The 26,407-nt window shown below is 42.4% G+C and overlaps 1 protein-coding gene and 1 non-coding gene across 2 annotated transcripts; both read left to right on the forward strand.

Annotated features, from left to right (window-relative positions):
• Positions 1-18,451: 18,451 nt before the first annotated feature.
• Positions 18,452-19,997, forward strand: LOC144703523 (UvrABC system C protein). Its single transcript, XM_078575700.1, has 3 exons — positions 18,452-18,604; positions 19,679-19,740; positions 19,819-19,997. The coding sequence occupies exons 1-3, from the start codon at positions 18,525-18,527 to the stop codon at positions 19,893-19,895; spliced, it is 219 nt and encodes a 72-aa protein (XP_078431826.1). The 5' UTR covers positions 18,452-18,524; the 3' UTR covers positions 19,896-19,997.
• Positions 19,178-19,262, forward strand: LOC144704004 (small nucleolar RNA SNORD25). Its single transcript, XR_013581700.1, has one exon. It is a non-coding gene; the product is annotated as a small nucleolar RNA SNORD25 (small nucleolar RNA).
• Positions 19,998-26,407: the final 6,410 nt, after the last annotated feature.

Below are 26,407 nucleotides of genomic sequence, written 5' to 3' on the forward strand. Positions count from 1 at the left end.
TCTCTGATATTTCACCGTCTTGGCCAAGATTTCATGGCTTAGATTTAATGCTAGATTTGGCCTCCTTTATTGTCTTCGCAATTGCAGGAGTATGCTATTGACACCCTCTAGACTCATGCACATCCATTAGATTGGTATCGCCATCTTGAGGTAGGGAAGTATGGAGACAAGATTTCAGGTATGCAATGGAGGCTTGAATGCTTCAAGGATCGATCAAAGCCATCTTTGTTGAGGGATCAATAAGCGTTGTTGCTGTTGCGCATTAATTGCAGCATATGATACTATCATACTTGTCAAATTTGAACTTCATGGTCTCACATGCTTCCCAAATGGATTCCCTCTGTGAGCTTGGTAACATCTCCATTGCGGCAAAAATACCATCATTGTCGAACCATTCAAGGACATCGTTAAGGTGATCCAAAATAGTCTTGATCATGTCAAGCACTATAGTTGCAATGACAACCTTTGAACTACTGATGAAGTTAGTTGCCTCGAGAAATATTGATACTATGTTGGAAAAATCCTAAAACATCATCCACTCATCAACCTCTACGTTGTAATTTTTTGCACTTGTTGAGATCAGTACACCCGCCATGTGATCAAGAATGTCTCGTTTATCTATGACACTATGCAGCATAGTGTACGTTGAGTTCCACCTTGTTGGGCAATCTAGTAGTAATTTGTTTTTGTTTGGCTTCGCAAGAAGCTTGCAATATTTACGTGTAGTTTGCCCTCTTTTGAGGTGAACGAGAGGTAGCCTTTACAGTTCTCAGACTCTAGCAACTACCTCCCCAAGGGAGTTCCTGCTATGTTTATAAGATGTGTCAATTGGATCTTTGTCATCGTCAAACACAGACGACTCTACTTCCTTCGATGTCGTGCAAAGGCTTTATAAACCTACCTGCATAATCAGGTTCAAGACATGTGCCATGCATGGCGAATGTCGATCACTACTAAATGTTGGATTCTTAGACTGCAACCTTCTCGCCAGAAAGTGCATCATTGTCGTGTTGTTTTCAACGTTGTCAATGGTGACAGTAGAAACCTGCATGTTAGTGGAAATTTAGATATCGATGGTAAAGAAGTTATCAATAGTGATAAACTTCTACTGGGAAGACAATATTTATCACAACTTTGACTAAAGGTTGAAATCTTCTATGACTTCGGCAACAAGACCATACATCATGCTTGTCTTGGATGCTTGTCTTCGGCAACGAGACTCCTCATTGTCTCCCCATCATGCTTGTCTTGGATGTGACGCAGGCCAAGCATCTGCTCTTGAAGCTTCCATTCTGTGTCGACCAAATGGTCAGTTACACCTAAGAGAGAATAACCATTTGGAGTAGTCCAAGCGTCCAACATGAGGAACACACGATGTACATTGTTGAACCTATTTACAATAGCTGCCTTTAGTTGGGTGTACACTGTCCTACCGGTTTCCTCGATTGCCCATCGACCATACATCTTTATGTTGGACTGTGCTCTGAATCGCCATGCTCGTTGGAATTCCTTTGAATCATCAAATGACCATGGCAATGCACTACGGACAATAAGACGTAGAATTTATTGCTTCTCCGCCTCTAGAGTGACCACGGTGAAATACTATTTAGAGAAGGACAAGTTGGAGAACACTTCTGCAACAGAACGTTGTAAAATTTTTATACCTTTGAGTACTCCCATGTGCCTTTTGATGTACCTTTGAGTACATATGTAAAATTTTCATCATGTGCCTTTTGATGAACTGCTTGTAAATGTTGCCAAAAAACATTGGTACTCCCATCTTTAGGTCGTTGTAATTAGAGTTTGTCTGTAGGGTTACTACCATGACACAGTTCACATATGTACTTCAAGTTGTCCGCTACCGTGAAGTACTCAAAGATTTTCACTCTAGGTGGATTCCTCCAATTTGGACTCAGACCTTGAGGGCTTTTCCTACTACCACTCACTATTCCTAATGCTTGCTCAACGTTATTGCAATGGGGCGTCGCATTGTCCACACTAGACTCCATAATAGTCTTAAATTACTATGGAAATATTTTTTTCCTGGAAAATAGCCAACTTACTCTCAGTCAAAACAATACCACATAGTATCACTTTTTGTGAAAAATAAATGAAGACTACATGTATGAGAGCTGTAAATTGGAAAAAAACCATCGACATGTATGCAAGCATTGATCAAAAGAGTAAATATACATTTTTCAGTGTAAATGTCTGATTGAAGTGAATCCTCTCCTCTTTGAATCGAAATAGCGCCAATTTCTCAGATTTCTTATACAAACTCAGATCTTTGTTTCCTTGGAATTTCCTAACGACATATCACACTTCATGAATAAGTCCACGCCCTCTTTAAACATATTAATTTTTTTTCTTTTAAACAAATAGTTTTACAGATTAATAGTTCAAAACGTATTGTACAGGAAATTGAGTTCAAGAAACAAAGAAATGGCCGGAAAGAAAATCTCTTAACATGCTAAGGAGAAAAAAAATAAGATGATGACAAGGAGGAAGCCAGAAATGAAAGGGTAAATATGATAACATTATAGCATAGATACATGTGAACAAAACAAGGAAGACAACAGAGGGTGAATGATGTCGAACGTCGTCAAGGACGTCGTCCGGTCGGCACCAATATAATGGCTCGGTACCAAAATAGATAGTGGTCTCGAACGTTGACGGCGTCGTTGTCCGACGGATAAACCCTAATGGGTAGATGTAACTACGATTTGATGAAAGAAGCATCCTACGTGTCGTACGTGCAAGCTCCGACTAGAAAGAGGCGCCAAACTCCAAGCTTGGACAGGGTCACCGAGTGACGGCGGTGGTGGCCTCTTGAACCTCGTCAGAGCGACGAGGACGTCTACAGTCAAACGGAATCAATCTGTATGGCTCGCACATAACAGACGGACTCGTTTGTTACGGATAAGACGCTCAAGTAAGTTATAGTTTCTCTCAATTGCCTCTCTCACCTACCTAGCCCGAGCGCGATGGAGTCAAGATGAAAGCTTACTGATGGCGAGGACGCCAATGCATCAGCCTGGGACACGTCACCGCAGGCAGCCGGGGTCAACACAGACGTTACGGATCCAAAGATGAAGTCAACAGAAGTCAACCCACCTCGGTCAACAGGAGTCAACGAAGAAGTCAACACGCCACAACCGTCGTCCGCCACGTCACCACCCGCGCACGTCTCCACGCGCGTCATGACACGACGCCAAAGGCAGATCCACAACTGCCCTTTGGCGTGACGTGATGCACGTTTTCCCTTGCGTCTTATTTTCTAGTTATTTTCTCTTTCCTCCAAGGCCTATATAAGGTCATTTGTTTCAAGAACTCATTAGGCAATCATAATTCAAGAATTGAGTTTTCTTTCTAACTCTTCTTGGAGGATTGCCCTACCCCTCATCTTGCCCTAACCTTCCCCGTCGTCGCCGTCGTCGTCGTCATCACCGTCGTCGCCGCCGCCGCCACCGCCGCCGTCATCATCACCGCCGCGCGCAGCGCGGTCACCTGCGCCGCGACCGCGCGCCGCTACGCGTGCCACCCCCGCGCGCCGCCGTGCGCCTCCGTACGCCGCGGTCGCGCGGCGCTGCGCGCCGTCGGCGGCGCCTCAAGCCGCGCGCGCTCGCGCGCTCGGGTGCGCTCCGCCGCACTCCGCGCACTCCGCGCACTCCGCGCGCGCTGCTCCGTGCTGCTCCGTGCGCTCCGCGCACCGTCGCGCCCGCCCGGCGTCCGCTTCCTGCGTCAACCAGGGCGGACAACGCCGGGCGCCCGTTCGATATCTCGCCGCCGTCGCCACGAGCAGAATTACCTGCAGCCTCTACACGCACTACGGTGCTGAGGTATACCTGAACCCTGTGGTGTCGGCGTGTTCTCCGCTCAGTATTTTCTCGGAAGTTTCCACCGCCGTCAGAATTAGACTTGGATTTCCTCTTCTTCTCTCCTTTTCTCGAGTGTTTCTTCGCGGCGTGAATTCGAGGTATTGATTTGGTGCTTAGGCATCGTCGCGGTGGGGAAGACAGTACTCCGCTCGATAAGGGTCGGAGCTGCACCACCAGATTTCATCGGTTTTAAGTCCGAGAATCGACCGTGATTTCTGTGGATTGTTTTATCCCTTACCCATTCCTACCCCTAGCCTCGTCATCCGCCTAAATCGTCCATCCCATAGTCGTCTCTCGTCAAATTGGTATCGAGCCTAACCTGTCGCCCAGCCATTTCCGCCATCGTAGCGTCTTCATTCATCATTTGTCAGTCCCCTTGCATGCATTTGCGTTCAGGCAAGCGAGTTCCCGCTCCGATGACAGACCAACCCCAAGGCGGTGCGTGAGGTGTCAGCCCCTATCCATGAGTTGGCGTCACCCACTCCACCGTCCTCTTCTCGCCTGGGCGTTGATCGTATACTAGGCGCTTTCCATAATGGTTTCGTGATATGAATACACGAATGACCAACATGGACAACCGTCTAAGTAGTTCGATCGACGCGGTGGCGACCGAACTCAACAACTTGAAACTAGAGGCCGGATCGTTTTTCGCGTGATCGTGAGAACCACTACCCACCTGATCCTAGAGCTCGAGATCGTGATAGGAATCATCGTTCGTTGATGATCCTATCGTCCGATGATAGATCCGAAGTCGAAACCAGAACCGTCTCGAACATGGCGATATGATTCCTCCGGATACCCGTACTCCAGTTCGTGATAGGAATCGTCGCGGCGATTACTATCAAGCGAACCTAGGACCCCAAGCCAGGATAAGAATCATCGCTGCGGGCGATCCCTACCCTCCCTTGGAGAGCCCGGTGCCACGATGGAAATGCGTCCACTACGAGAGCGATTACCATCCACCGGAGAGAGGATCCCAGGCGAGATAGGAATCATCCCCTCGAAATGATCCTTATCCGCCTGATGATAGACATCGCGGGTGGAGCGGGAGTCGTCCGGACAGGAACGATCCTTTTCCAACCAGTGGTGGTTCCTCCTCGCGATCACCGTCGTGCGGATCACGACAACCACTGGCAGCAGATTCAACGTGGCGTCAAAGTCGATGTCCCATACTACGAGGGATCTAGAGACCCTAAAGACTATCTCGATTGGGAGTCAAAATTGAATAGCTATTTCAAGTGGTACAATATGTTAGAGTGGCAGAAAGTCGATGCGCCGAGATGAGATTAGGAGGACAAGCCAAAATCTTTTGGGAAAACCTTGAATTTTCGATTTATAACGCCGTGAGCGCCCATCGATACTTGGCCTCAAATGAAGGACAAACTCAGAGAAAAATATGTACCACTAGCTTACTTAGACAACCTCTTAGACCAATGGCATAAACTACAACAGGGTAGGCGTCCGGTTTCAGTACATCACCCAATTTGAGGAGTTTTACATGAGGTGTCGTGTTGAGGAGAACCCCCGCGTTGTTATTTCTCGCTTTCGGACAGGTCTCAACCCGTACCTTGAGACGGAACTTCTAGTCCGTAGAGCAGGCCTACCAGATCGTAGAAGACCTAGAGCTGTGTCAGAACTTACATCATTCTCCTGTGTATCATCGCCCTGCTCTCACCGATCGGCCCCCTTTATCTACTCCTTATGCCAACCGTGCAATCCAGCGTCAACCTCCCTTAGCTCTTCCAGCACCACCACTACCACCTCTCTCAGCTCCGCCACTTCCATCTCCTCGGGCTCCTACCCTACCGCACTCCATCCGAACACCGTCCCGCCGCTCCGACTCAATCATTTCCTACCCCGACAACTCGTAGCTCACCGTCCCTCGAGTCCACCGCAAGGGCCCCTCCTCAATCCAACTCTTCACAACTCGGTCCTTCTGGCTTGACTTGTTTTAAATGCCAAGGTCGAGGTCATAGAGCTTCCCAATGCCCCTCTCGAGCCTTGCACATTGGACAGGAACCCTTGGCGAGCCTACCTTAGATGAGCCATCCCTAGAGGAAGAGGAATATAGAGTAGAGAGCCATGTTGTTGATGATTTTGTGCTTGATGATGGATTAGTGAGCTTTATTGGCATCACAGATTGCCCCCCATCTCTTCCTCGTCATGACCCATCTACATCAGTTAGAGGAATTGTCCGTTGCAATCTTACTCAACCTACTCGACAACCCTGCATTGAGGGCGTCCATATTTTACGTATTTCAAAATTGGTGATAAGATGTGTAAGGCGATTGTAGATAGTGGTAGCTGTATTAACGTCGTCTCCGGCGTTATGACTTCAGCGTTTGGGACTACCGTTGATTGATCACCCTCACCCCTACTATGTTTCGTGGATTGATGCTACCTCTATCCCTGTGAAAAACCAATGCCGTCTCCCCTTGAAGGTCCAATCCTATGAAGATGAGATTTTATGCGATGTTCTACCCATGAAGGTGGGCAGCATTATCCTCGGCCGCCCTTGGCTGTATGATAACGATGTACACCTCTATGGTCGGAGTAATACTTGTTCTTTCATCCATCAGGGCAAGAAATTCACATGGCATCCCTACACTCATAACCATAAAGGGCCGTCTAAATCTACTTCCATAGGCTTGTGTGTTATTAGTGGATCCCAATTTCAAAAAGAGCTTGATAGTGAAATGACTATGTGTTTAGCCATGATTCCTGATCACTCCCCCGAGGACTCCTCTACTCCACCCCATGAGGTCTCTCAGCTTCTTGAGGAGTTCGCTAGTGTTTTCCCCAATGATTTACCCAATGACTTACCTCCAATGCGCGATATTCAGCACACTATTGACTTTGTTCCGGGGTCATCGTTACCCAACCTTCCCCACTACCGTATGGATCCCACGCAGTACAAGGAACTCCAACGTCAAGTCCAAGACCTCTTGGACAAGGGATTCATTCAAGAGAGCCTCAGTCCTTGTGCCGTCCCTGCACTACTAGCTCCCAAAAAGGACGGGAGTTGGCGCATGTGCATCGATAGTAGAGCCATCAACAAGATTACTGTCAAGTATAGATTTCCCATTCCTCGCATCGACGATATGTTTGATATGATGGCAGGTTCGACAGTTTTCTCCAAAATTGATCTTAAGAGCGGTTATCACCAAGTTCGTATCCGACCGGAGGCGAATGGAAAACAACCTTTAAGATCAAAGATGGACTTTATGAGTGGAAGGTTATGCCCTTTGGGTTGTCCAATGCACCTAGCACTTTTCAGCGATTGATGAACCACATACTCAGACCGTTCATAGGAAATTTTGTGGTTGTTTATTTTGATGATATCCTTATCTATAGCAGATCCACACCAGATCATCTCCAACACATTCGTTTAGTTTGTGAAGTCTTAAAAACCGAGCAGTTGTCGCTCACCCAAAAAATGTTCTTTCCTTGTTAGTCATGTTTCTTTCTTAGGTTTCATCCTCTCTGGTCAAGGTGTATCCGTCGATCCGGCCAAAATTGATGCCATCACCCGTGGCCAACACCTAGAAGTGTGCATGATGTTCGTAGTTTTCATGGTCTAGCAACATTCTATCGTCGCTTCATATCCAACTTTAGCACCATCATGGCACCCTTGACTGAATGTCTTAAGGGAACTCATTTTGAATGGACTATAGAAGCTCAAAGATCCTTTGAGGAGATCAAACGTAGAATGACTCAAGCCCCAATTCTTGACTACCTGATTTTGATAAAGTATTTGAGGTTGCTTGTGATGCTTTGGGATTAGGAATTGGTGGGGTCCTGAGTCAGGAGAATCATCCCATCGCCTTCTTTAGTGAAAAGTTAAATGATGCTAAGCTCAAATATTCTACCTATGACAAAGAATTTTATGCGATCGTCCAATCTTTACGTTATTGGCGTCATTACCTACTCTCCAAAGAATTTGTCCTCTACTCTGATCACGAAGCCCTTAAGTATCTCCATTCCCAGCAGAAGTTAAATTCGCGGCACATTAAATGGGTTGAGTTTATTCAATCATATACCTTTGTCCTCAAACACAAGAGGGTGTAGAGAACCAGTCGCGGATGCTTTGAGTCGAAGGGTCCATTTGCTGAATGTTATGAAGGTTGAGGTTATTGGATTTGATCACATGAAGGACCTGTACCCTGATTGCCCTGATTTTGCTCCCATTTTGCTGACTTTAGGCAAGAACCGAATTCTGCTAACCAAGACTATCTCTTAGAAACCGGATTCTTATTTTATGATCGACGCCTTTGCATCCCACGCTCCTCTCTTAGGGACTTTCTCGTATGGGAAACACATGCTGGAGGCCTTAGTGGTCATTTTGGGAGAGACAAAACCATCGCAATGGTTGAGCATCGATTCTCTGGCCCTCCCTTGCGAGGCGTAGCTAATATAGTGTCCCAGTGTCGTGTGTGCTCTCGCCAAACAGGTCAAGCAGAATACTGGGCTCTACACTCCATTACCAGTTCCTCAAAACCGTGGGAGGATGTGAGCATCGACTTTGTGCTAGGGCTTCCAAGGGCGAACAAGCGCCATGATTCCATCATGGTGGTTGTGGATCGTTTCTCAAAATGGCTCATTTTATTCCTTGTTTTAAAACGTCTGATGCTTCTCATGTTGCTCAATTGTTTTTCAATGAAGTAGTTCGTCTCCATGGACTTCCAAAGAGCATAGTGTCAGACAGAGATGTCCGATTCACTAGCTACTTTTGGAAGACTCTTTGGCATCTTTTGGGAACAAAGCTTAAATTCTCTCTGACTTTCCACCCCAAACTGATGGACAGACCGAGGTCGTTAATAGAGCCTCGGCAACCTATTACGATCATTGGTAGGAGACAACCTCAAGTCTTGGGATTCTGTCATTCGCGTGCGAATTTGCTTATAACGCATCAGTCAACGCATTACTACGGTATGAGTCCATTTGAAATAGTGCATGGTCACCTTCCACGCACCCTACCGACCTCATACCAATGTTACCGCATGCTAGAGTCTCGGATGACGGTCATGAATTTGCGCATCATATTAGAAGTCTGCATGAGAAATCCGTGACGCATCACCCATAGTAATGCCTCATATAAACAATCCGCAGATTTGCACCGTCGTTTCGTGAATTTAAAGAAGGTGATATGGTGATGGTGCGGATTAGGCCAGAGATTTTCTTCCAAGCGGGCTACTAAGCTTCATGCTCGTGAGTGCCGGGCGTTTCCGATCCTCAAGCGAGTTGGGGAAAATGCCTATGCCGTTGACATACCCTCTTCGTGGGGAATAAGCACTACTTTCAATATCTCAGATTTAGTTGCCTTTAAAGCCCCACCTCCTTCGTCGATAGCCATGTTCTACCCGCGGACTTTCTGGTGAGCGAGTTTGACTTGTCCACTCCCCGTCTCTACCTTCGACTAGCATGAAATCATCGAGAAATACTGGGCGAAGTAATCACCGTCACCAAAGGTGGAATGGTGCGGAAGTTTCTTGTTCGTTGGCGGGGCAAAGCGTCGATGGAGGACACGTGGATCACGGAGGGCGACTTGGCTCGCTGCGCCCAGACTTGGTCAGGCCACGGAGCTCAATGCTTACTCGTAGTCGAGTTCTTCGCACCGGGAATTGATGGCGAGGCGCCAATGCATCAGCACAGGACACGTCACGCAGCAGCCGGGTCAACACGGACATTACGGATCCAAAGATGAAGTCAACAGAAGTCAACCCACCTCGGTCAGCGAGTCAACGAAGAAGTCAACACGCCACAACCGTCGTCCCGCGTCACCACCCGCACGTCTCCACGCGGCGTCATGACACGACGCCAAAGGCAGATCCACAACTGCCCTTTGGCGTGACGTGATCTGCGTTTTCGCCGTCTTATTTTCTAGTTATTTTCTCTTTCCTCCAAGGCCTATATAAGGTCATTTGTTTCAAGAACTCATTAGGCAATCATAATTCAAGAATTGAGTTTTCTTTCTAACTCTTCTTGGAGGATTGCCCTACCCTCATCTTGCCCTAACCTTCCCGTGCGTCGCCGTCGTCATGCGTCATCACCGTCGTCGCCGCCGCCACCACCGCCACCGCGCCGCCGTCGTCATCACCGCGCGCGGCGCGCGGTCACACGCCGCCGCGACGCCACCGCGTGCCATCCCCGCTGCGCCGCCGTGCGCCTCCGTCTGCCGCGCGGCGCGGCGCTGCGCGCCGTCGCGGCGCCTCAAGCGCCGCGCTCGCGCGCTCAGATGCGCTCCGCCGCCTCCGCGCACTCCGCGCACTCGCGCCCGCGCGCTGCTCCGTGCTGCTCCGTGCGCTCCGCACTTCGCCAGCGCCGCGCGCGAGTTCGTCGCGCCCGACCGGGCGTCCCGCTTCATAACGTCAACCAGGGCGGACAACGCCGGGCGCCCGTTCGATATCTCGCCGCCCGTCGCCACGAGCAGAATTACCTGCAGCCTCTACACGCACTACGGTGCTGAGGTATACCTGAACCCTGTGGTGTCGACGTGTTCTCCGCTCAGTATTTTCTCGGGAAGTTTCCACCGCCGTCAGAATTAGACTTGGATTTCCTCTTCTTCTCTCCTTTTCTCGAGTGTTTCTTCGCGACGTGAATTCGAGGTATTGATTTCGGTGCTTAGGCATCGTCGCGGTGGGGGAAGACAGTACTCCCGCCCTCGATAAGGGTCGGAGCTGCACCACCAGATTTCATCGGTTTTAAGTCCGAGAATCGACCGTGATTTCTGTGGATTGTTTTATCCCTTACCCATTCCTACCCCTAGCCTCGTCATCCGCCCTAAATCGTCCATCCCATAGTCGTCCTATGTCACTTACTGCATGGAATAATTAATGAGCGATGGGAGAGGATAGTGTACCTCGTCGTCGGCATGGCTTGTCGTGTAGAGGGTCGTCGATGGTTGCGGCGATCAAAGTGGGTGTGGCAGAAAGTCATCGGGGAGCTAACGGTGGCTCGATTGACTATAGGATGCAAGAGCACTTGGTAAAGGGGCAGAGTCGAGGAAGACGAGAGTGGCAGCGGTGCGGCTCCAGCCAGCAACTGGTCGTAGTTGACGCGTTCGTGGTGGACGCACAACGCTGACTCAATGGACAGCTACGGCGAGCAAGCGGCAATGGGCTGATTCGCCTTCGTGGCGGAATACCCGTCCGATAGCACAACAGCTGGCGGGGTAGTGTGGTAGGTCGACCGGATTCACACAACGCCCGGGAAGGTTAGCGACAATCGTAATGGGTTGACTGGGGTAGTGTGAATAGACATGGGGTGGTCCAATTCTGTGAGGGCCAGGGTTAAGCACCTGGCGCAGGAGTTCATGGGAGGCGAAACTCAACAACCCAGGAGGCAATCACTGTTGGGGAAGTGCGCTAGTCACAAAGGCAACTCGGTAGCGGGCAGTAGCGGTGTGATGGCAGGCCGGGGAAGGGGTGTTTGGGTTCTATGCTTTGATTCGTCCATTGAAAAATACGTTCCATGGATGCAGAAGCATGGTCGATCGATTCTCAATTGATCTATAAAACGAAACATTTCAAGTACCTTTTGGGGAACTCGTTCCACCCTTGACTTTGCCGCTCCGAGATTGTTCTGAAGCCGTTCACGCGTCTGGCCTCTAGAAGTATCCACGTGATCACTCGGCGCTTGGATCTCCACGTCTTCTTCTTCAACTCTTCTTGAAAATCTAGAAGATCTCCTCACCATGAAGACACCCTTCCTTGGATGAGTGGAGAAGATAGTGGAGAAGGGGGGAGGCTATCAAATGAGGATTGCATGGGTGCTCCAAAATGAGACCCTTTTCCCTCTTTATATTTCACTTAAGGTTTTTCTCAAAACCCCCAAAGTAAAATATATCCACCAATGCCCTTATGACCTTGTGCGTGTGACCCTCTAGGCCCATGTATCGTTCTAGTTAATAACTTTAATGGCCCAATAATATTTATTGACCAACCTTATTAATTAACTATATCAACATATAGATTAATTAAATAAGGATCGATTTAACCCAATCGATAGGTTAAGTTTCCAGCCCAAGGGTGCGAAGCTACACCTCGTGCTCTAGAAGATACTAAGTAGTCTCGAACTCTCTCATGGAACCTTTACCATCATCAGTTACTGTATATGTATAATCCATCATCCGCACAAGACTCTCGAATGACTTAGAGTATGGTTTATCGTAAAACCCTAATCCGTCATTCAATTAGTACCGATGTGTAACGGGGATCATTGGAGAATGCCTTCTTCAATATCCTCACTACCCTGGCCGGGGATTTTTCTGCATCGTCTTCCTCGAGTCAATCTCCTCTTATACCGAGGGCGGATGATCCCATCTTGACCACTCAATCATCTCCGTAAGCTTCTTACCACATCCGATCTATAACTTATTTGAATCCCATGATTAGAGGCTCATAAGTCATAGTCAAAATGTAGTCGTCCACTCACAAGATGTCCTTGGTGTCTCAGGTCAGTGGATCACTTATACAACCGTAACTTGAACCAACCAATCAGGTTGGTTCATACGGATCAATTCAGTGAACTCTTTCTCCAAAGAGCACCCACTATCTATCCTTAGTGTCGCCACACTAATAGCCACAAGATCTGCTATACTTATCAAATAAGTATGATCAGCTAGTGTTATTCTATTCGGCTAATTCGATGTCTGTCTCGACTATCCATCGAATAGGAATATTTAGAATACATGTTTAAAAACTAGTGATCACCGTATTATGATCTCATCATAATTCACTAAGTCATTGCACGTATTCATGGACTTCATTATAAACATCACACGAAATAATAATGAATGTAAATGTTTTATTCAATGGACTTAAATAAATATGGTAGTGTGATTGGCTTGACAGCCACATAATATCCATCGAGGGGCTGGGTCGAAGGACTCCAGCACATAACATCACGGTGAGCGTCAACGGTAGTGACAATTTCTTTCTCTCTTCCTCTACCAGTCAAGATTCTGTGTGATCCGCAGCGTGGGAAAGATTCAATTCCGTCGTGTCCTTTCGTTCGGCCGATCAAAGTCCTAGAAGGACTCAATTCCCCGGCCCCACAATTCCTTGACAGCCTTTGAGGTCGTCGATCGCGGTTCAACGGCTTGGCCACCAAGCGCGAGGACGTCGGCTGATTTCACGACACCCTTTTGACCTTGACGAGTCAAGGAGGCTGATCAATCGTGCTGCTAGGCATGACGCTTGCTCAGATTGGCCGCCGCCGATGTACGGTGACAATAGGAATTTGAGCCAGGCCTGAGGAAACTCCTTGTTCTTGTGACAACCGTTCATCAAATTGGGGCTCAAATTTTGCCCAGTGAGGAGCCAGCACATCCCCTGCGACTAGGAAGCAGAATAACCTGCAAGCAGGTAAGATCTCCTCCTATCCCTTCTCGATCTTCCTCTTCTCCCCTCCCTTTCTGATATTTCTTCTCTGAACGAAGGGGTGAGACCAAGAATCTGTTGAACAAAACACTTCTTGAAAATTCCTGGTCTGAGTCTTAGGCACCCCCCCCCCCCCTTATCCCCTTATAAAGGGGGAGGTCAAATGAACCCCTAAATGGGTCAACAAAGGGGAATAGGGTCCATTAGGTGGGGCCCTTATATAATGGGCTCCCCCATTACAAAATAAAAGAAAAATGAAAACATAGAAAGAAAAGGGGAAAGGACTAGGGCCCCTCCCCATGACAACGAAAACAGAGGTACGGGACGCGTCGCAATGCGATGAAAACAAAATGACGAGTGCAAAAATCACAAAATACGACTAAGAAGACGACAAAAATCAAAATGCGATAACGAGCATGATTTCACCCCACGGTCGACGAAGTTGGCAGGCGGCGCCGATGACATCATCAACGGGTTGAGATGGTGTGAGCTATCAGTGAATTACGTTCAACTTTGTATCTAAAAAAATGAATAATTACGCTCACAATTCGTTAAGAGAAGGTTAATGTATAATGGAGAGGGTCACCATTTCAGTATGTTACGATGATCCACTCAACACAACATCGTCACCCCGAATGGACGCCAAAAGAAAAATGCAAAATGGCAGAGAAAATGACTGTATGACACTTTAATGATTGGTATGGAGCCAAGGGAAAAGATAGCAAGTCAAACACCCCAAAAAAACTCTCTACAATAGTCGCTTCATCGATTATGGCATCTGCGCAAACTCACATTAAAAGCTACAACAAAACATTATATCAACAAGATATATACTGCCCTAGGTTGTGCAGAATGGATTAGAAGAACATGGAAAATATTCAAGAAAATTCCTCTCAACATGAAAAGTTCGGGTAATGAAGTATGCTATGGAAAAACAATCTTCAACATGCTCTAATGCCATAAGAGCTTAAGGATAGTCAGACATCGTGGTGGATCAACTGACGTTTCATGAAATTGTTATACTATGGCTTAGATCATGAAATTGATGATAAATATGATGAAGAGAAATACTTAACACATTTAAATTAGCAAAAAACAGTGCCATATCACGACTAGATTCAACTGGACTGGGCAACTGAAGAATTTGAATGTAAGATATAATAAATTAGAACTCAAATGCTAAATAGAAAAAGTTATTATATTTAAGTGAAAATCAGTCAATACAAACATGTGCATTATAGATGCAAGGATTATCAAGACACAGAAAATAGTCTTACTCTTGAATATCGGCAAAAGCTAATACTTATAAGTTCAAAATAAACTAATAGTAGAAATGAGTAAGAAAGCAAAATTTACCCCTGATAAACCAGAATTTGGGTTAAATAAGTCGTTTAAGGCTCTGATTTATACAACAATATGTATACAATTTCTCTTACATATAATAGGGTAAGTAAGGGTCGAATCCTCAAGGAGCAGGTAATGAGAGAGTAAATTCTAATTCAAATATATTTTGAAATAAATTTCTTTGGTGATTTTATTTTTTTTGGATTTTTAACTACTTTGTAAAGAGAAAATCAACCAAATGATAGAAAACTAGTTAAATAGATAAAATAAGTATTTATATTGTTTATTATAACATTTAGTAATGTATTATGATTTTTACGAATTTTTATAGGGCAAGAAAAACTTTAAAGATAAATAGAACCTTAGCTGGCATTTCCCGCGGTGAAATTGCGGTAGAAATGAGTAGTGGACGAAAATCGTTGTATCTTCTACTACAGGAGGAATTTTTTTATAGCATTGATGTGTTGGAAAGCTTGAAGTATAAGCTATTTTTTAGAATGTTTATCTAGAAAAATGGTGGGAAAATTAAAAGTCAAACATTTAGGAGATCACACGCACCTTGTTGTCACTTCCCCCAAGGGCCAAGTGATGTTGTTTCTCCAAGAATCTTGATCACCCTTGAACTCTCTCTCCAACACTCTTGTAAAACAAGAATGGATCAAAGATAAGATACAAAGAAGTTGGGAGCAGAAATCCAAGATAAGATAAAAAGAGAGGGGAGAAGAGAATAAATAGAAGTGGCCTAACTCTTCCAGCCATTGGATTTAATTCCAAGGTATTGGAGGGCTATAATTTCTTAATTTCCAGCCTGGACCCACATGCCCTCCTCAGATTTGAAAACATACAATTCAAATTCAAATTGTGGGTTAGTTCCACAATTCTTGCCTTTGGTTGACCTGATATTCAAGGAGGTTTGAATGGACTTCTAGAATGGGCTTCTTGTGTATTGGGCCTCCTCTCATTCTCCATTTGATTTCTAATTTCCTCCCATTTGTATCTCAAATTCACCATTATATTTACCTAAGTCTTGTCTATCAAATAAAACTCCAAGAAGATGTGAGAAATCCACTTGACTCTTTAGAGTCAAGTGGGGTTAGTCTCAAAAATCTATAAAAAAATAAAAATAGAGCTTAGGAAGATAAATCATAAATTTCTCATTTTATCCTTAAATGGTGAATAATGCTAGTGCAAATCTAAAAATATGAGGTAACATTAAGTATAAAACCATTGTTTTACTAATCTAATTTGACAGTATCAACCCCCGAGCTAGAAGCTTAAGGACAACGTCATCTATTACACTCTTGAAAATCTCAACCTGTTTTTCTTCCAAACGTAATTAGTTCCCGAGTTTGAGAATAGTGTCAAAATAATTGTGAGCAAAGATTAATACTGTCGTTAAACTTTTAGTCATGACGGTAAACATTTTAGAAATCACATAACTTATTTTTTTGAGAAAATATAAGATATTTCTCGCTGAATTAAAGTTCCGTATTCTGATTGCATTTCCCATATCAATATGATGATGATAGAATTATTCTTCTTAACTGATGTCCATTGTGGAGAAGAAGGATGTCCACGTCACATAAGAAGCTGAGTAGAGATGCTGCGGAGAAGAAGTTGGGTCAGAGACGAGCGACGACGACGATCTGCAGTAGAATGAGGGATTTTGGATTTAGGATTGACGTATTTGTGATTTTGATTTTCGAATGGGGATTTAGCCTGAATCATAAATTTCTACTTTCTAGTAATATGTTTATAAAAGGTTCTATTCTGTCATCCACACGTCTGTTATTCGTTCCATTTTCTGTAACAGATGAATGACGGAACGGGACTGATGACGGACTTGTGACGATGACGAAACCTAGAAGAATGATGAATCTTGCGAACAAAAAAGCCCTAGATGGATAACTGAATGGAAGTCCGTTCAATCTCGTTCTGTCCGTCCAAGATAGTCATCTGTCCATGTCCAGTAGCTCTAGGCTCGGTTGGATGGTTTGAAAAAGTTCTCGTCCTGTCCCACCTCCCATTTTTTAATTTTCTTGAAACTGTCCCGTCCAGGAACCTTCCTGTCTGAAACCAACCAGTCTGGGGCCAGCCCACCTCGTTGGGAAACTGGCACCTGTCATGCCAATTATCCGACGCCGAGAACAGAAAATGATAAATATTCTGGATCATGGAGACACAACACAATCATTCCGTCTGCCATCCAAAGCTCGCAGACGGCAAGGTTTTTTTCATCTTATAATGGAAAAAATGTCTTGTCCTTCTATCATACATAAATTTTTCTGTCTCATCAAATTTTTGAGGCCATGGATAGAATGTTTTTCATCCTGAGACGAAAAATATTTTGTTCGTCCATGAACCTTACCTGTAGCTTCGGTACACCATCTATTTCGTCTCTTACTGTTATCTGCCATCCGTCATGGCTTTCATGCCTTACATCCTGCCCATTGGGTGTTAGTACTTAGGGAAAGCCAGGGGGGACAATTACCAGGGGCAACCCTCGGAATTGAACTTTTATGTTTTTTGCCACGGACTTACTAGATTTTATAATATACTATGCCTCGTATTGGAATATCATATCAAAATAATATTGCATCAATTCCGTGACCAAACATATAATTGTATCTTCTAATGTCAACACTTAATTTATCTTATTTACTTTGACATTGACCACTAGACCTGGATGAACCAAGACTACACCAAATCTACACCAGACCAAACTTTACAAAGCTCGGATGCGACTTTAAGAGTAGGTTTAGTTTTTTCCTAAAACTGAGACATAGACCTATGATTCCCTAATAGTGATACATTATAGTTTTATAACGTCCTCGGCCCAATCAGTCATCCATTCTGTCTAAGCTCCTCCGAGTCATTCCTCTCCATCCACATCTTCTAATGTAATTGCTGACTGAACAGATAAGTCATTCCATCCCCCTTGTTCATCCAAATTTAACATCCCTCGTTGTCCTCACATCCAAAAGCTGTCATCCCTCATCAGACATCCATCATCCATAATCATCTTTGCCATTTGTGATCCGTCACAACAACCCCTTCCATTGTTGGCCATCATCAACGTCATCCATCTTCATCAACACCATATGTCATCATCACTGTCATCCGTCATCAATAACATTATCAATACATTAGCAGCATCCATCATCAGCAATCATCAACGTATCAACTGTATCATTCATCAATGCCATCCATCATCAGTGTCATCAGTCATCCATCTTCAGCGGCATCCATCATCCATTATCAACATCATCCATCATCCTTCATACATCAAACTTCCATCATCAATGTCATCCATCATCAGTAGTGTCATCAGTCATCCATCTTCAGCTTCATCCATCATCCATCATCCATCATCTATCATCCATCAAACCTCCATCATCAATGTCATCCATCATCAGTAGTGTCATCAGTCATCCATCTTCAGCAGCATCCATCATCCATCATCCATCATCAGTAGTGTCATCAGTCATCCATCTTCAGCAGCATCCATCATCCATCATCCTTCATCCATCAAACCTCCATCTTCAATGTCATCCATCATCACTCATCAGCGTCATCCGTCATTAGTCATCAGTGTCATCCATCAGCAGTCATCAACGCCATCCGTCATCTATGATCCATCAGCACTCGTCAACATCATTCGTCATCAGCATTAAACGTCATCCGGCATCCGTCACAGGTCATCAGCGTCATCCGTCCTGATAAAAACCGGAGTAGATCCGGTCCTACGGAGGATGAATCTAAGCCGTCGATTTTCGGCAGGCCAGGTGAGCCGTTGGATCGATCCTCACGTTACTATAAATATTCAAGACAATCCTCTCCTGCCCTGTAATAATTCTTGAAGAACACGCCGTTGTCGATCTTCTAGATTGTTCTTCCCCAATTTTAGGGCAGGGCCGTCGCAATGGGAGCTGGCGGGAATCTCTTCGGTAGAGCCATTTCCTACGTCGTCAACGAGCTTGTAGTCGAGGGTCTCGCCAATAAGTCCGTATCTCTCTAGCGATTTTCATAATTGGTTCTCTCGATTTCTTTGTTTTTTCTTTGTTTGCCGTATGATTTCTGCTTCGCGATCCAATATCGTTCCTTCGTGCTTCTGATGGGTAGGTGCTTTTTTTGTTGAATCTCTAATAAAATCATCGCTATCAATGTTAGGGTTTTTTTTGTTGAAAGGGCGATTTTGGTGCTGATGTACAGAAAGCTTCTTAATCTGGTCGACGGGTAAATTTTATTCCCGTTTCGATTCGTTCCCTTGAAGCGATAATCAGATTACTGAATATTGCGTTAGTCATCTGCACATCACATTCAGGATGATGCATTCATCTGCAGGATTCAGAAATCTTAGAGATCAAGTTGAAATACATCTTTTAAATGGAATTATGTTATGCTTCATCATCTAGTCTTTGTGAATTATCAGTTTCCAATAGACTCGTTCCCTTGAAGCAAAATTAATCGTTGTAGCTGCATATCTAGAACTTGGGTGCAATTTTCTCCCTTTTTCTCATATTCTGCCGCTACATAAATTATTCGATAGTACTTCATTACGTAATTTTAACCAACGCTAGCGATGATGATCCTACAGACCTGTAATGATGTTTGCGAGCATGATCGCGAAATTTTTGAACATCTAAGGGACTGAGCTGCCAAGAAAAAAATCAATCTACCCATCATGTTTTCTTGATCTCAATACTGAATGATATTATATATTTCTCATAATCAATTATCGAATGATGACTCCATAGACCTGTACTGATTGCGAAGAAGACCGCAAAGTTCAATACATCTAAGGGGCTGATCGAACACATTTTCACTCTTAAAATATCGTTTTTGTCGTTAAACTTCGGAAGATTATCATTGGGTCCATGGATTTTTATCCTTTCCAAATGGGCAATTCAAAATCCGAAGTCAGATCAATAATCAGTTCCCTCGCTATCCATGGCCAACAAGTTTTAGTGTTACCATGGACGTTGGGAATCTACATTTCATCCAAACTGAAACAGCAAATTTCTTGTATAATGAAATAAAGAATTTCAATTTGATAACACTTAATTTTGATTTCAGCCAAGCATTTCAGAGATTTGCAGTCAAGACGAACCGTACCCTTCAGGACCTTACTGTAAAGGGTATATTTCTCATAACTCATATATAATTTAAGATTCGTATCTAGGCTGAGTCTTATTATTTTGAAACCTGCTACGCAGCGGAGGCGTCCAAGCGTGTGCTCATGGAGCAGGTTAAGAACACCGTTGAATCTTCCTCCAGGAACCAGCGGAGTTGATTGATCAAAGTGTAAAATTACATTACCAGCCACTTGTAATTGCCGACCACAACAGCAAAATGACATTAAAAACCTACTGATCATACTTCGGTTTCATCAACATTTGAATAGCCTTATGACATGGAAGTGGTGTAAATAATGATGGTGACGGTAATCGTGTATACCCTTTGTCATAAAAAAAACGGTGATGAAGAGAGAAACAAATGAAATGAACTCGCAAGAAGATACTGCGAAGAACTTATGAAGGATCGCTCCTGTCTAATCACAATGGAGCACGTTAGTAGCTCAATTAACTAATAGGTTTGGCATCTGGTAAAACACATGATTTTTTAACAATTTATAGGCCACATATATATGTATTTATGCCACCGTAAACTGATATCCGGATATTGGATATCTTTATCTAGATATAGTTTTTTGGTACTAATTTCGATGTTCAATCTTCTGATCTCCAATATCCAATAGCAGAAACTGGCCTGATTTCTACCAGATATCTGTTATTGGTTGTCTGATATTGGATATCGGACGAATACCAGACGGGCAACCACTATTTAGGGATGGTGATTGGTTTCTTGATTTAAATTTAGGAAAAAAGTAAGAAATATAAAAGGATGATGGCATGGCGAAAGATGAAGTAGGAGGATAATCATCATTCATTAACAATAATTATATTCCAGAATCAAGAATTTGATTTTGAATTTTGGAAGCAATTTTTTATTTTGATCATTACATAATAAAAAAGCGAGTGATACTTCTGTATCTTTATTTAGACGTTGAAGATAAAATTTGGGGATGTTATAGATCTAGGAGTTCAATTCTGTAGAAAAAGTTTGCCGAAATCAAGGCATTTTGCTTCTTCAAGAGGACATATCCAGTAATCAATCTTAAACCATATATATCTATATGAATTGTGTGAAAACCTTGCCTTGCTGCCAACCTCTACCATTGACATCTTGAAAATGAGTAGCGAGAGAGAGAGAGAGAGGAGGGAAACTTTACAATGTATTTGGAAATATTAACAAACAATACCACCTCCTTCCCTGATTTCTTCTTATTTCATTTCCTCCTTGTCTTGCATTGGTCGGCTGTCCCTAGAAATTTAAAATTTAATGCCCTCTGTATAGAAGTGAGTTTGACAGGTCACTGCCCCATTGCCCTCTGAGAAAATTAGTGCCCCATTACTTTTATCATATAAACTGTCATTTGATCGCAAATTCTACATCTAGTTAAAATACCTTGATACAAATCATTCATTATTCACTATTGTGTAAGTGCTCCTTAGAACTAAGACATCAACAAAAGCTCACAGATCTTCTGACTAAGATATAAGAGTCCCTAACTTGGGGGCTCCAAAAGACCATAGCCCAAATGCAACAATAAGTTTATGATTGTAATGTGATCAATATGGGATTGTTTGCTCTAAGAATAAGTACAAACATACTCTAAAATGAATATGCAACAAAGTTCTTTTCCAAAGTAATAGAACATTTTAAAAATGTGTTTTTAATGATATTCTAATGCAATTGTCCCAACTAGAATGAACAATAAGGTTTTCGCAATTGACCACTCACAAAGTCATTATTGGAGTCTCGGTAAAGTCTGGGATTACATTTAGGTGGTAAATACTGAAAAATAATTCCCACGAAAGGGATTATTAAATTCATTGTGCCTTTTGTTCCATACTTTTTAGCTTGGCATCTTGTGTTGGCTATTAAACTTATCAGCTGGCTTAAAATTGATATGATATTATTCCTTTATATTTAGATATAATTAATTGATTAAAAAGTTAATAAAGGGTCGTCAATATATTGGAATCATTTACTATAAATGTAAACAGGTAGAGAGGATCAAACTCACAAAATTCTTTAGGTGTCTAATTATATACCTAAATAATTGGGTTTTTTGTTTAAAAACTCAATTGAATATGAAATTAAACTAAGACCTACTTAAAATAACCAGTGAATGTTTCTTCCTTGGACATCATGATGGATTTGGTTTTCAAGTTGATGTCACATCCAGGTCTGGTTAAAATTCAATGATAAAAATCGTATTTATTATTATTCATGTGTGACGTTTATAATGAAGTACATGAGTTGTGTAATGATGAGATCATACTAGAGTGATCAATTATTTTTAAACACCCATCTTAAACATCCCGATTCATCAGACATATATAATGTCATCAAAAGAGTTAGACAAAACAGTACTATCTACTCATACACAGGTGATGAGGATGATTGATCACTGAGAAAGAAAAAATGGGGTGTTAATTTCATCATTGTATTGTTTTTACCTCAATTAAATAAATGTTTAATTTGTAAAATGGAGAAATAAAAATCGTATTTGTACTTACTCAGAAATGTATAGGGCAGAGTAAGGTTGTATCCACAGGGATTTGTTCTTTGAGGTAGAATTACTAATGAGTTGGGAGATGATGACATGATAAATGAACATATAGTTTCATATATTTTAGATGTTTTTAGTATTATTAATTTATAATTTATCATGTTATTATTTGAATTAACCAAATATTTATGCATTAGCTAGAAATTCCAACTTTTGCACATTATGATTATTTTTCACTAACTTCATTGACTTCTATGAAGTCAATCAGTTTGATTGCTGATGAGTATTTTATAGTTCTAAATGTGAAGAAATTTACAGGAATTAGAAGATACAATTCTTTGGAAATTGGAGGATTTTTGGGAGCTTAGTGATTATCAAAATGGGCTGCAAATGATGAAACGGTGTTGAAGGCTTTTAAAGGAGAGATCAGAAGGTCTTGGGCCACGACCTGACCTATCCATTGGGCCTTCAAACACCTTACAAAAGAAACAAACTGGAAATTACGAGGCAAAGCTCTCAATCAATGGAGAAAAAAGAGGCAAAATGGCAAGAAAAGAGAATAGATAATGCCCAAAGGGGTATTTTAGTAATTCTCCCCAATGCATAAATAGAATTTTTCTCCCTCATTTTCCCTCATTCAGGACGTGCTCTAGCAAGTGGATGGCCAGCAGGACAAGGCATTTTTCAGAATCCAGGTTCAATCTTCTTAATGTGAGTTTATTGAAGTTTTCTCTTAATCTCGTCTCTTGTTTGCATTGAAAAATGCCTAATCCTAGCAAAATATAAGGATCCATACTTGAGAGGAAGCATTGAGGGTTCAGTAAACTTGCATTGAGGCTTTAGGATCTTAGATTTCTACTTTCTCCATCACTTCCCATCCATTTACCCTTAAAATCCATCACTCTCCTACTCTAAACACTCATTTCCTCAACTTTCTCTCTCTAAAATAGGTTTTTCCTCTCACTAGACCTTCATCTATATCCATAGTTACTCCCCTAAAAATTTCATAAAAAATCTTCTTCATTTGCACATCCAAATTCTATCTCAAACTCCTTCTACACTCTCTCTTCATTTTCTCTCTCTATCTCCTCATTTCGGCACTTTATCTCTCTAGAATATGTTATTTCTATCTCTAGACCTTAATCCATATCCATAGTTTACCCCCTAAAAATTCCATAAAAAATCTCCTTCATCTACACCTTCAAATTCCCTCTCAAACTCTCCCTACACCATCTCTACATTTTCTCTCTCTATCCTCTCATTTCAACATTTTATCTCTTTAAAAACATTTTTTTCTCCCTCCAAAACATCTCCCTATATCTCTCTAGATCCTCAAGCCTGCCCTAATTCGAACCCCAAAAAAATTGCATTAAGATATCACTTTTTATCATTTCAAAACTCAAATTTTCTGTCTTCTAGCCGCCATCGTGCAATGCCGTGCGGTGCCTGTGCAGCAGGGACAGCCCTCTGCCTGCCGGTCCGCGCGCAGCCAGCGCACATGACCACAGGGCACAGGGTAGCCCTGTGCAGGACTTAGCCAAATCGGCTAAGTCCTGACCATTGGGTTAAGCCCAATATGGCTTAAGCCCAATTTGGCTAAGTCTTCACTTAGCCAAATTGGGCTAACCTTAGTGGGCTGACCCATTAAGGCCAGCCCTATACAGCCCACACCAGGCCCACCGGCCCATCTGGCCTGCCGCCGGCGCCGCCACTTCGCTTCCACCACCGCCACTCCGCTGCTGCTGCCGCCGCCGCAGCCGCCCCACCGCCACCGCCGTTGCCGCCGCTTCGGCGATCGCTGGAGTAGTTAACACCATATTTTTAGTATTTAAAAATTATTAAAAATAGAAAAAAAATCAGAAAAATTATTTTCTGCATTGAAAAAAATCCAAAAAAATTAGGAAAAAATCTAGAAAATTCATATAATCTATTTAAAGTCATTTTAACACCTAAAAAATTCTTTGAAAATCTCTATATCTCATTTTTAATATTTATAGTTGTTTTTTATTAATGTAAATTAATTCTAGAAAATTCTAAAAATATTTTTTTCCGATTAATTTGCTAAGAGAAAATAGAAAAATTAGTTTACAAAAATGATTTTGTGTTTATCCTTGTATTTTGGCTTAACTTAAATCATAGGGAATTAGGAAAATTACCTAAAAATCTAGAAAAATCCCAAAAATTGTATTTTTCACATTTAAAATCATTTTCATCATCCCAAGCTTGAGAAAAAATTCTAAAATTAAATTTCTGCCTCTCTGTGGATCAACCCCTTACTTGCCCTATATTAATTATAGAGTATTTAAGCCAAAAAATTTCATAAATATTGTTGGCTAAGTCTGAATCAAAACAAAGACATGAAACCCCTAAATTTGGACCTATCAGGAGAGTATAGAGGAAGGATCTTAGAAGGATAATACTACTAGGGAATTCAATGATTATTTTTATTTGCATTCAAAATAAGTAAGTGTGGTGAATTTTGAGAAGAAGATTAAGTTGAGCTTTAATATATGTTGAAGGAACTTTCCACAATAGTGATAAACAAACACCACTAAGAGTTCGTCGTAATGTCTAAGGGAGAAAAAGAAAGAATTTATAAATGATTTTATAAAGGAAGTTCCATATAAAAATTTTATTTAGACCTCAAATTTTATATATCGGTAGTGGAGGTATATTAGTGATTATTGATTTTTTAAAAAAATATATAATTAAATTTATAGGAGAATTTTGAAAATCAAATCTTGTACATGAGTGTTTGATAAAATGCCTAGAAGAAGAAAACGGATTTATAGGTATTTTTATAATGATCAAAATCGATTTTCAATGTATTTTTATCGAGAAGTTATGTGGAATATGAAGTATTACTTCATATATTTTACTAAGTATTTTTAGAGAGTCTTAATTGGTTCAAAATTATTTCAAAAGAGTGGTTAAAAATCATTTTAAGTCTTTGCACTACTGATGCTTGTTGAAATGCCTTAAAGGCTCTTTTTAGATTTTTATCCTTGCTCGAAATCAAATCATTTTGATTTCGAGGAAATGGATTGAGGATGATTCCTCAATCCTTATTTATACTATATAATCGTATGTAAAATTTAACTATGTACTTACCAAATTTCTACAGTAGGTGGAGGTCACCGACGGCTCCTGACCCCACTCTGTCCGCGTCATCCTTCAGGTAGGCATTTCACTTTCTCTTCTCTTCTAACCCTCTCCTATTGTTCTTCCTTCCGGTCACGGGCCTGTCACACCCGTTGGTTGAGAGAATCAAGAGAAAGGGCAAGAGAACGAGGATCTTCCCCCAAAATTTTATTTCAAAAAGATGGATTCAAATTTGGAGACAAAGATGACATTTTTGGCAAGCTAAAACTGTTTCTATAGGTCAGGAACAATCCAAAGACCTTCCTGACCGATATGGGACCTTTACACTGCAGTCTCTGGTAATGAATTGGCAGAAATCCATCCCCTCATCACTAGAATGACGTCTCTGCTGATGGAGACGGCGGCAACAGGAAGAAGTCATTTCTGCCAATGGACCGTCAACTCCACACCTTGGGGTTCAATGGCTATGATTAAATCATAGCCGTGTACCCCCTTTAGTTCCGGTGGACTTTGCACAATCAGCAGCACCACGTAAAATCCCAATGCCACATGTCCACAAGTGACTCATCCACATCGGCGCTCCTTGTTGAATTTTCGCGAATATGGGCCTGGGGTCGGGCCATGTGAAGCCCACATGACTGTCCATGTACAAAATTTATAAACGGCAGCCCAGGGGCCTGGTGAAGGCTTATCAACCTGCCCTGGCCTGAATCGTAACTTCTCTGAAAAATCAAGTTAGATTGATCCCATATTGGTTTACTCAGAAATCATAAAAAATATATAAATTCTGAAATAAGTGATAATTGGATCAAAAGAAACATAGACTTTCGTTAAGTGCGACTTTGTCACCTTAGGGCTGCTTTTAGGAGTTGTGGCCTTGACTTTGGCTGCGACTATGGCCTTGGCTTCGCGTGTGGCCCCCTTAGGAGCACTTTTTATTTTTTATTTTCTTTATTATTATTATTTATTTTTTATTTTGCTACTTTCTCAACGACTTACTTATTATATTGTAGTCATGCAAAAATATGGTTAAAAATAGGAAATTTTCATAATGAATGAATAAT

The sequence above is a fragment of the Wolffia australiana genome, chromosome 5 (genome assembly GCF_029677425.1).
Source record: "Wolffia australiana isolate 7733 chromosome 5, ASM2967742v1".
Classification (NCBI taxonomy): Eukaryota; Viridiplantae; Streptophyta; class Magnoliopsida; order Alismatales; family Araceae; genus Wolffia; species Wolffia australiana.